The sequence below is a fragment of the Microtus ochrogaster genome, chromosome 10 (assembly GCF_000317375.1).
Source record: "Microtus ochrogaster isolate Prairie Vole_2 chromosome 10, MicOch1.0, whole genome shotgun sequence".
Taxonomy (NCBI): Eukaryota; Metazoa; Chordata; class Mammalia; order Rodentia; family Cricetidae; genus Microtus; species Microtus ochrogaster.
Genome location: NC_022016.1, coordinates 7,076,425 through 7,087,511, shown reverse-complemented (window position 1 = coordinate 7,087,511; position 11,087 = coordinate 7,076,425). Strand labels below are relative to the sequence as shown.

Here is an 11,087-nt window from a genome sequence, read left to right as displayed (position 1 = left end):
TAGGTTAGTGTCCATGTGTGCCTGCTGTGTATGGATGGTAGATTGTCACAGGCTTTCCATGGTAACACCTTGTGACTCTGGACAGGGAGCAGAGGTCCAGGAAGACTCTCAGAGCACCAAGTGTGTGGCCTCCAGGGCTGCTGTCACAAATATAAACTTCTTTCCTTAGACTCTTGAAGAGATTGGCAGGGCTCCTGGGGTGTCTCCTCTTTCAGGACTCCATGGTTATGTGGCTTCACCTGGGCAGCCAAGACCCTCTCCCCGTGTAAGGTCAGCTGAGCAGCCAAGATCCTCTTCCCTGTGTAAGGTCAGTTGAGCAGCCAAGACCCTCTCCCTGCATAAGGTCAGCTGAGCAGCTTCTGCTCTGCTTCACTGTGCTGTGTGACAGTGCATTCTCAAGTTTGGGGAAGATGCTTGGATTTAGGTTATTATTCTGCCTAGCTCAGGGTGCTATCTTTGGGTACCCGGAGAAGCTCCTGCCCCATGTCCTGAATCTGTGGACCTTAGCAAGTGCTCCACTTCGGCATAGCTTGGCTTCATGCCTGTGACACAGGGACAAACCGTTCTGAAAGGATCTTTGTTAGGCTTTGCTTCTCGTCTGACAAGATAATGCTGCCCCTGGACTCTGTTTGGGCCTTTATAATGCTTGTCCGTGGTCTATGAAAATAAATTGTGCCTTCTGTTAGGCGATGCTTCTTTTGGGAGGAGGAGAAAGCCAGCCATCGGCCTCAGGAGGGAGAGGGGAAGAGAAAAGCTAGCAGTCCACTTCCTCTCACTGACACCCATGAGTGACTCAGGCAGTCTAGGGTGCCTGCTGGATGCTTGGCCTCCTCCCCGCCCCTTCTGTGACGTCAGGGAGGGCCAGGTGAGGTCCTTGACACAGGTCACAGAGAAAGACCTGCTCTCTGCTCACAGGTGCGGCCAGGGGCGCTAGGTGAAGAGTCCAGAAATGATTCTCTAGGTTACTTGAGAAACCCTGCCAGGGTCCTGTCTTTCTAGTACTGATGTCTGTTCTCTGGGAAGCCACTGTGTGCTCTGTGCTGCCAGCTTGATGTCTGTGCCCAGCAGTGTTGTAGGGACATGGACTCTCTGTGATTTGTTAGCTCCACAACCTGGGGCGGGCTAAGTGGCACTGCTCGGCCCTGTTTCCTCTGGCTCTGTCATAGGGCGACTGTGGGAACTGAAGGTCTTGTTTTATGTGGAAAGCACAGCACTTATAATAGCACTGGTATACAGTGACTGCTCCATAAGTAGTAATCGTTATCGTTGTTGACTTTGTTTGCCCGTGAAGAAAAGCTCAGGGAAGTTCAAGATAGACTTGCCTCTGTCTCCTGGTTCTCAGCTGTCCCCGGGGATTTCTTATCAGGACCTGGCAGACCTCTTCTTCCTGATTGTGCCCCTGAGGATTAGTGCCCTCCCTGTGTCACTTAGTGTCTGCGAGGGTCTCAAGCTTCCATGCCCCTCCACTGCTTTCTCCCCTCATGTGGTGAGTGATTAGCCCTTCTCAAGAATAGAAGGGTGGTGGGTACAACAGCCGAGACTCCACCTCATGTCCACCCCCGGAGATGCCCATGTGTGGCCAGGGTGATGCAGTGGAAAACACAGGTTCCCTGTCACATGTCCGGATCGTCCACCCTTGAGTGGTCCACATGCGGTGGCTCCTTTTGTCATTGTTCAGTCAGGGCAGTTTCCACAGGGTGACACAGACAGTGGGGGCAGGGACTGAACTCTCAGTGAGTGAGTTTCTCAACAGGCGAGCAAGACTGCCCAGAGTCCTGATCAGAGACAGTGGGGGCATTCCAGTGCACTGTGACCCCGGGTGAACCCATGTGTGCGGGGAGTTAAGTTACTGAGAATTCTAGAGAGATTTTCTACCTCCTCCATGCCCAGTGATCTTTTTCCAGAGGACAGGCCCTGGGCATGTAGAACTTTCTCATGGGCCAGTCCTGCAGTAGGAGGCATGTGCTGGCCACCCTGACCCTTCTGTGTGGCCCTGCGGGAGAGCCCCGCACATGTCCAGTTTCCCCGTGGGGCCTGCTCTTTCTGAGCGCTTCCCTTTGACTACTCTAGGGGTTGCTGCTAAAGACCCCGAGGGTCTCTTCCCCAGGCCACTGCTCTGGGTCTTACACCTCTCTCTCCCCCTCTGTGGTCTCCTTGGTGTCTGCCAGCTGCAGACTTGACATTGCCTCGTATGGGTGGGAGTTGGAGGAGACAGCTTCTCTGAAGTCTGCGAACCTGTTAGCACATGGCCTGGGAGAACATGCCTCACCCCTGGCTTGCTGGAGCCTAAGGCCAGGGTTTCTTAAAGGTGTGTTGTTAATAGAGTTGGTTCTGTCCATGCAAACAGACCATCTGTCTGCCCCTTGTATTCCCTCAGAGACCACTGCATTAGGATGTCGTCTAGCCTGGGCTAAGTAAAGACTTCCTTCACAGCTTAGTGAGCTCTCGCCTCATTCCTGGGAGGAGGGGGTGTGCTCTTTTATTAATCTGCCACTTAAGACAGGGAGATGCAATGGAGGGACATGGGCAGTCCAGCCAGGAAGCCAGAGCCAGGCTTTGGCTCCAGCTGTTTAACACCGAGTTCACCTTAGGGGGAGAATAGAGTTGTCTTGAGCGTGAAGATTGATGTGTGGCCTTTGGGAGAGGGACAATTGTAATGTCCATGGCTGAGGAGCTCCTTGGGACCTCCTTGGAGGTCAGCCTTGGGCCGGGCACTTGTCTTTTAGGCTAACACTAACACAGACCTGAGGCTGACGGCCGCCAATGAAGCCCTTCTGAGACACCATGTGCTGCTCGGGGTGACAGACACAGTGGAAGGATGCCAGAGTGTGATCCAGGTACTGTGTCTCAGAGTGACCCCTCCTGGTGGCCCACTTGCAGGTGACCTTGCGCTGTCCTGGCCTGCCCTGTGAGGTCCAGTGTCTGCTGTGCTGCTGTGAGTGGCCCTCCCCTCTCCTCAGGACTCCTCTATGCTGAACCCTGCGGTTGGGCACTGTAGGAATCCGTGTCCCTGTCCAGTGTAAACCTGCATACCCATGAAGATGACAGCACACAGTTGCAGTGGCTTTAAAGGGACCGTGAAATCTCATGGCAGGAGAGACGAGGCTGGAGAAAGCTGTGTGACGCTCAGTAGCTTTCTGTGTCCCTAAGGGAATAGAGAGATCTTACAGTAGGAGGTCGTGTGTGGGACATGGCTGAGGCAGGGTCTGATCCTGTCTGCGTCCAAAGTAAAGTCCTGGTAAGATCTCTCCTCCCTCTGTGGAGCAGCGGTGTCCTTTATTCTTAGTCTGCAGATGAAGATAGCAGGACTTAGGGAGGGACACAGCCTTCATAGCCAGAGTGTGAGAAGGTGTGCCTTCTATGAGTCTGACAGATGTTTGCTGAGAGCTTCCGCATGCTAGGCACTGCTCTGGGCAGAGCTGGGCTGAGGACACGAGTCAGTTTTGTGGAGCTGATCACACCTGGGATAGCATGCAATTTAAAGTTATCTTGCCTGGGATAGTGGCACAAGATTCCTGGCCGTTCAAATGGCACTTTTGCATCTCTCAAGTCTACAACTCCTTCCTGGCCTCATTCATTTCCCAGTCTTCCCTATCAGTTGACATGTAGGAGGAACCTGGAATGTCGTTGAATCTGCTGGTTTCCAGGTGACTAATGAAGGGACACATCTTTTCAGAATGGTTCCTCCCATCGTCACAGTGCCATCTTGGGATGAGATAATGCAGTGTCTGGGTGTCTTTTAGGGTCCTTGGGGCTGCTGGGTGATGTGATGGGCAAGGAGAGAGGTGGCACTCAACAGGGTGGGCACAAGTTGAATTGTTAAAGGAGAGAAGCTCCCGTTTTCTGTGTGTAGCTGAGATTTTTTTCACAGTGAAGAGACTTTAAAAAAGGTATGTGGACAGATCCTTCTTGAGGTGAGCCAGAGAGAGAGACTATGTGGCAGGAGCTGTGACTTTTGGTCTCATGGGTCAGTTGCCCTGAGCAGGGAACAAGGTCACGACCTTGCAGATGTTAGACTTAGGATTTTACTGTTCTTCAGAACTTGGTTATTGTGAATGTGGCACCATCAAGGCATCTCAATGGAAATGGAAGGTTTGGGCCTTGAAAGGATGTCCTGGCCAGAGGGCTTCTGAAGCTGAGGTGGGAGGGAAGGCCGGGAGTATCCTGCGCTCCTTCCATATTGTTGAGTTTAGTTCTGGTTGGTGAAGATGTCATTTGTGAGGGCTTTTCTCCTTTGTGTATCTGGGTCTCAGACAGAGTGGTACCCATACTGCTGAGGGTAAGGATGCTGGTCCTTTGCCCCAGTGGACATGTGAGGCCAAAGAAGCTGGGATCTGCCTGGGATTCTCTGTGGGAGATGGGGCCTCCCCAGTTTGTTTGTGGTTGGACATATTCTGAATTTGGTTGCAAAGCCATTTTTGGGGTGTGTGTGTGACCATGTAGCTTAGTGATAGTGTGACCCCCTAGCATTCTGTCTTGGGTTCAGTTCCAGTACCCCCATTTGATCCTCTGCAGCCATACAGATGAGTGCAGTCACACTGCCGGGTGGTTGTCAAAGGGATGAAGAGCGGGAGCTCGGGATAAACTTAGGTTAGAAATTTAAGGTCAGGCCACTGCTGCTTCTCTCCACAGCTTTGGTTTGTCTACTTTGACCTGGAGAGCTGTGTGCAGTTTTTGTCTGATCATATTCAGGAAATGAAGAGGAGCCAAGAGGTAAGATGACCAGCACCTTTCCCTAGGATTAGCTGTGTCCTGGGGTCAGGATTGCTGTGGCACTCTGCTCCTGGCTGCCTAGACCTGTGACTTCAGGCAGGGTTTGCCCTCCAGGACCTTCAGCAGCTTCCCAGGACTGTTGACGGAGCTGTGGGCTGCATTCCTGCCGCCCAGCTCCTGGCCGCCTGGCTAGCTTATGCCCCAAAATAACAACACACAAATTGTATTCTTTTAAACACTGCTTGGCCCATTAGTTCTAGCCTCTTAATGGCTAATTCTCACAATCTTACCTAACCCATATTTAGTAGTCTGTGTAGCACCAGTCTTACCAGGAAAGATTCAGCATGTCTGACCTGGCGGCTGGCTGCAAGGCATCTGCCCTGGAGAGGAGCTGCAGGGCGTCTGAGCTCACTTCCTCTTCCTCCCAGCATTCTGTTCTGTTTACTCCACCCACCTATGTTCTAACCTATTAGGCCAAGCAGTTTCTTTATTAATTAACCAATGACCTTCCTCCATCACAGGACCCTGCTTTTGTGGGGAATGTTGTGATCTCATTGGCGTGGCTTCTTGAGATCAGCTGTCTGACTCTCTAGCTGGTCCACACTTTCACAGCCTGCCAGACTCAGACCACACCTGTGTCCCCTCTGTTTCTTTGTAGTCCGTGCTGAGAAACAAATTAAGCCAGCTATGTGTTGTCATGGAGACAGGAGTTAACCCTGTGGTGGAAGGGCCTGAGGATTTAGAGGATGCCCCCCTGCTACCCAGCACTCCTGGTCCTCCGGAGAGATCACTCATGCAGACTGAACTCTATCAGCTTGTTCCGGAGGCTGAGCCGGAGGTAATGATACCACAGCAGTTGTTGAGGTCCTCCCGTGGGGCCCGTGTGTGGTCATGATCTGAGTGAAGGTTCAAGGTTTAGGTCTTGGGGTTATAGCCTCTCTGAGTTGCTACAAACCATTTATAACTTGTAGGTCAGAAATGTCTTCACATTCTTTCACTGTTGTTGTCACGCCAACACATATTTTTGTTTATTCTGACACCTTTCTTTTTTGAGACAGAGTTTAGCTTTGTAGCCTAGGTTGGCATACTCATAAACCTTCCAGCTGCTGCGATGGCAGGCTTCATCTTTACACCAGTACTTTAAAGCACTTATGGGAATTAACTTTGTACTTCGGTACTTTTGTTGGCATGTTTAAATATCTTGGCCATCCTTTTTGATAGCTACACTGACTGCAAGGACCATTGAGTGTTGATGAGTCATAGCCTGTCATCAGTTAGATGAATATTGGTCTTTTAAAAATCTTTTGCTAAGCCGGGCGGTGGTGGCGCACGCCTTTAATCCCAGCACTCGGGAGGCAGAGGCAGGCGGATCTCTGTGAGTTCGAGACCAGCCTGGTCTACAGAGCTAGTTCCAGGACGGGCTCCAAAGCCACAGAGAAACCCTGTCTCGAAAAACCAAAAAAAAAAAAAAAATCTTTTGCTAGACATGATATGGTAACACATACCTGTAATGCCAACACTCAAGAAGCTGCAGTAGGAGAATTGCAGGTGTAAGCCCAGTCTGAACTATACAGGTACAGGGATACCTTGTCTCAAAGAAAAAGATTCTGTTGATCAATCACATGTTCATGTATCCATCTATCCATCATCGTCCATCCATCCATCCATCCATCCAACCATCCATCCATCCATCCATCCATCTGTCATCATCCATCCATCCGTCTATCATCCATCACCTCCATCTGTCCATCTATCATCAACCATCATCTCCATCCATCCATCCACCCGTCCATCCATCCATCCATCCATCCGTCCATCTGTTCATCTCCATTATCTATCTTCATCCATCAATCATCCACCCACCTATCTACTTAAGTCTTAAACTTCTTGGAGCTGTTGTGGGAATCCTCTTATTTCTGGCTCCATAAGCCCCATAACCTTGCCAGGTTCTGTCCTTGGGTTTGTGTGGGTCTGGTTCCTTCCTGGTAGCTATGTGAGCTATGAGGACAGACCCAAGTAGAGGGATGACCTTAGGTGGCATTTGGAGCTTTGGCAATTACTTGCATTTTCCTTTCCTTCCTTGATTCAGAGAATCAAGGTCGAGCCCAACCCAGCCTCCCCCTTTTGCATTGGTGGGATTCTGGGGCTTCACAGAGGGTTACTTAAGAGAGAAAATGATTAGTCTTTCACATGCTTTATCCAAGGGGCTTGTGTGTCTGGGTTGGCATGCAGTAGCTCATTCAATATGGCCCTTTCAAGCTCTTCTTTCAAATTTCCTCAAACCCTTAGAAACACAATTTCCTGTCCTGAATTATCATGTGTGTATGTTTCTGTATGCACATTTTGAAAGTAGCTTATCAGTTAGCTAGGGAAAATATAACCTCTACTCAGGTCTCAATGGGCAGCTAGGCTCCCTGTGTCTGGAGGAGCCCAGAGTCTGTGACAGATGGAAAGAATCAGAACAGTCTCTCACATTTGTAAGGATTTTTATCCTGCAAAGGACATGTGAGCACATCCCTGAGGTCTCGATGACCTTCCCTTCTTTGATGGGTGGAGTGAGACTGGCCTGGCTCTCAGAACGAGGGAGAAGGCAGGAGAGGCCATTGGTTCTTACAGTATTGATCTTGGGCTGATTGGTGAGGCCAGGCTGAGCAAACGCTGGGGTTCCAGGGGTGAACCTGGCTTCTGCTCTCAGTATTGGTGATGGATCCAGTGATATTTACTGAGCTGGCCTCGCCCACCTCACGACAGCACATATTGCCTGCCAGTGAAGACAGTGCCCAGTGAGTGTGGCGTGGAAGAGCTGGAATTCTTCTGTCCTTGATCTCTGCACCTGTTTTTAATTAGTACTGTACAGTGCAACCCCTCTGGACCCCACACCCAGCAACGCTAACCTCCCTTCTTCCCCCACAACCTGGGGCCACTGTGTCCTTCGTGCACAGTATTGTTCCTCTGTGGTACTCAGTTTCCATCAGCAAACCCTTATTACATCTGGTAGCAGGATGCTGACCAGGCACCATATGTGAACCGAAGGTCTCCTGTCATGGGATGCTTCTCCCCATCCAGCCCCATTAGTGATTTTCTCCAAGTGAGTCAGTCTGAACTCATGGACCGTACAGATTCATGGGCTTTAAAAAGTGTGAAGAGGGTGTAGGTAGGGCCGGGGTGATATTTCTCCAGTGCTCTGAGGGTAGAGGTCTTCTGGGGCATACTAACATCTGTAGTGCTTAGGATGGAACCCGGGGCATCAGGCATGCTAGGTGCATGATTTGCTTCCAAGAAGAACCCTGTGTGTCTTGTTAGTAAGACCTCCTTGGGGATGAAGCAGCCAGGGCCACAGAAGCTCCAGTGAGTTGCAGAATGGGGGTTCTTGGCCAGACTGCATCTTCCAAGAGCCCTAGGCAGTGGTCTGACCTGTTCTTCCCTGGAGCATGCCTCCTGGGTAGGGCAGGATTTGGGCTTCTCCTATGGCCAAGCCCCGTCACCCCCAGGACTGTCTGCTGTGCTCATGTTGCTTCCATGACTCTTGCAGGAGATGGCCCGGCAGCTACTGGCAGTGTTTGGTGGCTACTACACTCGGCTCCTGGTGACCTCCCAGTTGCCCCGGCCAATGGGAGCCCGACACACAGACTCTGCACAGGTTCCGTGCCCCTGTCAGCTCATAGAAGTGCACATTCTGGGCACAGGGTGCTGCCCATTCCTGGCCAGGTGACCGGTGGACAAAGACGTTAATTTTCCTCCAAGATTGAGAAGTTGGGGAGGAGTCAGGAGCCTGGTGTGGCTGACCCTGAACTCAGATGAGATCAGCATTTGGGGACACTTTGGAAGTTTGTGTCATGTTGGTCATGGGGTCCCCAAGTGTACACCAGATGTCTTGTCGGCATCACACACTGTCCTGGCCTCGCTGAATCTGTTGGCTGAGCTGGATGGGGCGAGGAGACCGGGCTGGTGGTCATCAACAGGGTACTTGGAAAAGAAGACCCTGTTGGTGCAACTCAGACTGATTTTGTGGGCGACATGCTGGCTTGTGTCACAATTCTGTCTTGCGGAGCGGCAGTGCTTCCTCACACCCCACTGTTCTGGAGTGAAGTGTCGTCAGACACGCTGGGTTTGAGCAGAAAGCTCAGAGGCTCCCCAAGAGTTTGAAGACTGCCCACAGCCCCATGTTCAAAGCCCTCATTTGGTGTGAAGGTCCAGCTCTGAGTTCCAGCTTTGCGGTTTCTTCCCCACAAATCGCCACCCTAAGTTGGAACTCTTCCCCGGACTGGCAGGGGCAGCTTTCATGTCCCTTCTGCTGCTTTCCATCATTGAAATTCCTCATGGAACTGCTCCTATTATTATTGATGTTTATGTTATCCACTTTTTCCTGTACATACTTCATTTTCTATCGAGACTGTAAACTCCTCAGGGTCCAACACTGTACCTGTCTTCCTTTTGTGAATGACCTGGACTTGCTTAAAACAAAAATACTTCTGAAAAGTCCCATGGATCGGTTGCCTTATCCTCTCCCCAGTTGTGGCAAATGGTTCTGAAACTTGGCTGAATGATAGGACCCGGGTCGTGATGGAGCTACATTGCTGTTTGTCCACCCTCCACTTACTGGATGGTCCTGGTCATTTCCAGCTTATTGTGCTGGTATTCTTACCTCGGTGCACAAAGTGCTCCCCTAACCCCTGACCCCAAACTAAGGTGTCCTTGGTGAAATGCCATCACAGGGAGCACATCTGCCATCTCTAGGGCTGCGTGGCCATGGCTGAGTGTTCTGCCTTCTCGCTGTGTCCACTGACTCCTTTAAGAGCCCTGTGGTGGACTGAAGTGGCACAGTGCGGAGACCTGCTGGGTAAGACACATCCTACCTCTGCTTTTCCTGTGGAAGAGTCGCCAGCCATATCCTGGGGGAGCTTTGCTTGTGGAATTATTCACGGTCTTTTGACCCACTGCAGGAAGTGTCCCTGAATTTGATCAGGGAAGCCTGTGCTTGTCATCTGGGCATAGACCCCTTCAGTATAACGATAGAGAATAAAACTGTCTGGTGAATGACTGAGCAGCTCGGCCTGGCTCGTGGAGGCTCGGTGTGGTCCTTCCACTTTCCCTCTAGAACTTCTGCCTTCCTGGTGTTTGGGGGCTATGGGGATAGTCATGGTGGACTTGCTCTTGTAGACCAGGCTGGTCTCGATCTCACAGAGATCGCCTGCCTCTGCCTCCTGAGTGAAGATTTTTAAAAAAAAAAAAATTATTTTTAATCACATGTGCGGGAATTAAACTCAAGTCCTCTGCAAGAACGCTCCATGCTCTTAACTGCTGAAGCCGCCTCTACAGCCCGGTGCACCGAGGTATTAAGGTTCTATATCTGTCTGAGGCAGGGGCCCTGGACACACCGCTCTGCGGGTAGGAGCATTCAAAATCAAGTCCACTCACCCTTCCAGCCTTCTGGCTCCGCCCGTCAGTCCGAACGGGAGGAGAGTTCTTGCCTGGCAGATGGTTGCGAAAATGAGTGGAAACAACTTGGTGTTTGCAGCACCAAGTCACAAGCTGTAGCAGAACTCAATAGCCGGTCACGTTTCTTTGTTAAATTCTTGCTGTCTGGGTTCCTAGTAGGCGCCTGCGTGCGTTTCAGTTGACTCTTGTCTCTCTCCTGTTATTCCGTCACCACAGGGCTGCGGATGGGAATAAAGCTTGGCCACATCTCCCGTTCCGGAAGGGACGATGGCCTGGTGAGGGAAGGGGGCACAAGCTGTGACTTAGCAGCAGATCGGCCTGCTCTGTGCTTCTCACTTCCTCATCTGTCAGGACTGGCTTGTGTAATGGCTGTGACAGAGGTGCTGTCACGTGACCCAAGACCTGTTTCCTGGTGTGTGTGTCTGAGGTTTCAGCCCCCAGGCTTCATTTTTCTGTGGTGCTGGGGCTGAAAGTCAGGCCTCTGGCAGGAAAGAAGTGGAGGGGGCTGTTGCTGAGCCACAACTCAGCCCTCAGGGGTAGCTTTTTTTCCTTTCAGTAGTTGCCAGATGGTTTTCTACTTGAACATAAACACAGGTTTTTAACAGGCTGTTGAAATCTGCCATTAATAATTTCATTTGGTACCAGTGAGGGAAAACTCTAGTCATGAATATATATTTTGCCTTTCTTTAATTTCTAATTTTTTTTTAAGTTAGGGTCTCATGTAAATGAGAGCTTGGCTCACATTCTTTTTGTGGCTGAGGATGACTTTGAATTCCTAATCCTGCCAACACCTAAATGCTGAGGTGACCTGTGTGTCCAGTGCTGGGGTGGAACTCAGGGTCTGCTGCGCGCAACACAGGCTTCCAGTACATTCTGTGTGTATGTATGCGGTGTGGTGCTCTTGACTTCCGGCACATTGTGTGTGTGTGTGTGTG

The 11,087-nt window shown here is 50.9% G+C and overlaps 1 protein-coding gene across 5 annotated transcripts in view; it reads left to right on the top strand.

Moving 5' to 3' along the window:
- Tmem268 (transmembrane protein 268) overlaps positions 1–9,837 on the top strand; it is a 27,413-nt gene extending 17,576 nt beyond the window's left edge. For 4 of the 5 annotated variants that reach the window (XM_026782351.1, XM_013348219.2, XM_026782349.1 and 1 more), the window contains 4 exons: positions 2,727–2,837; positions 4,633–4,713; positions 5,372–5,551; positions 8,246–9,835. In XM_026782351.1, the coding sequence (XP_026638152.1) occupies positions 2,727–2,837; positions 4,633–4,713; positions 5,372–5,551; positions 8,246–8,425 (552 nt within the window). In that variant the 3' untranslated portion in view covers positions 8,426–9,835. Of the gene's footprint in view, positions 1–2,726; positions 2,838–4,632; positions 4,714–5,371; positions 5,552–8,245 lie in introns of all 5 variants that reach the window. The other variant, XM_013348220.2, reaches the window with a different exon arrangement.
- The last annotated feature ends 1,250 nt before the right edge of the window (positions 9,838–11,087 follow it).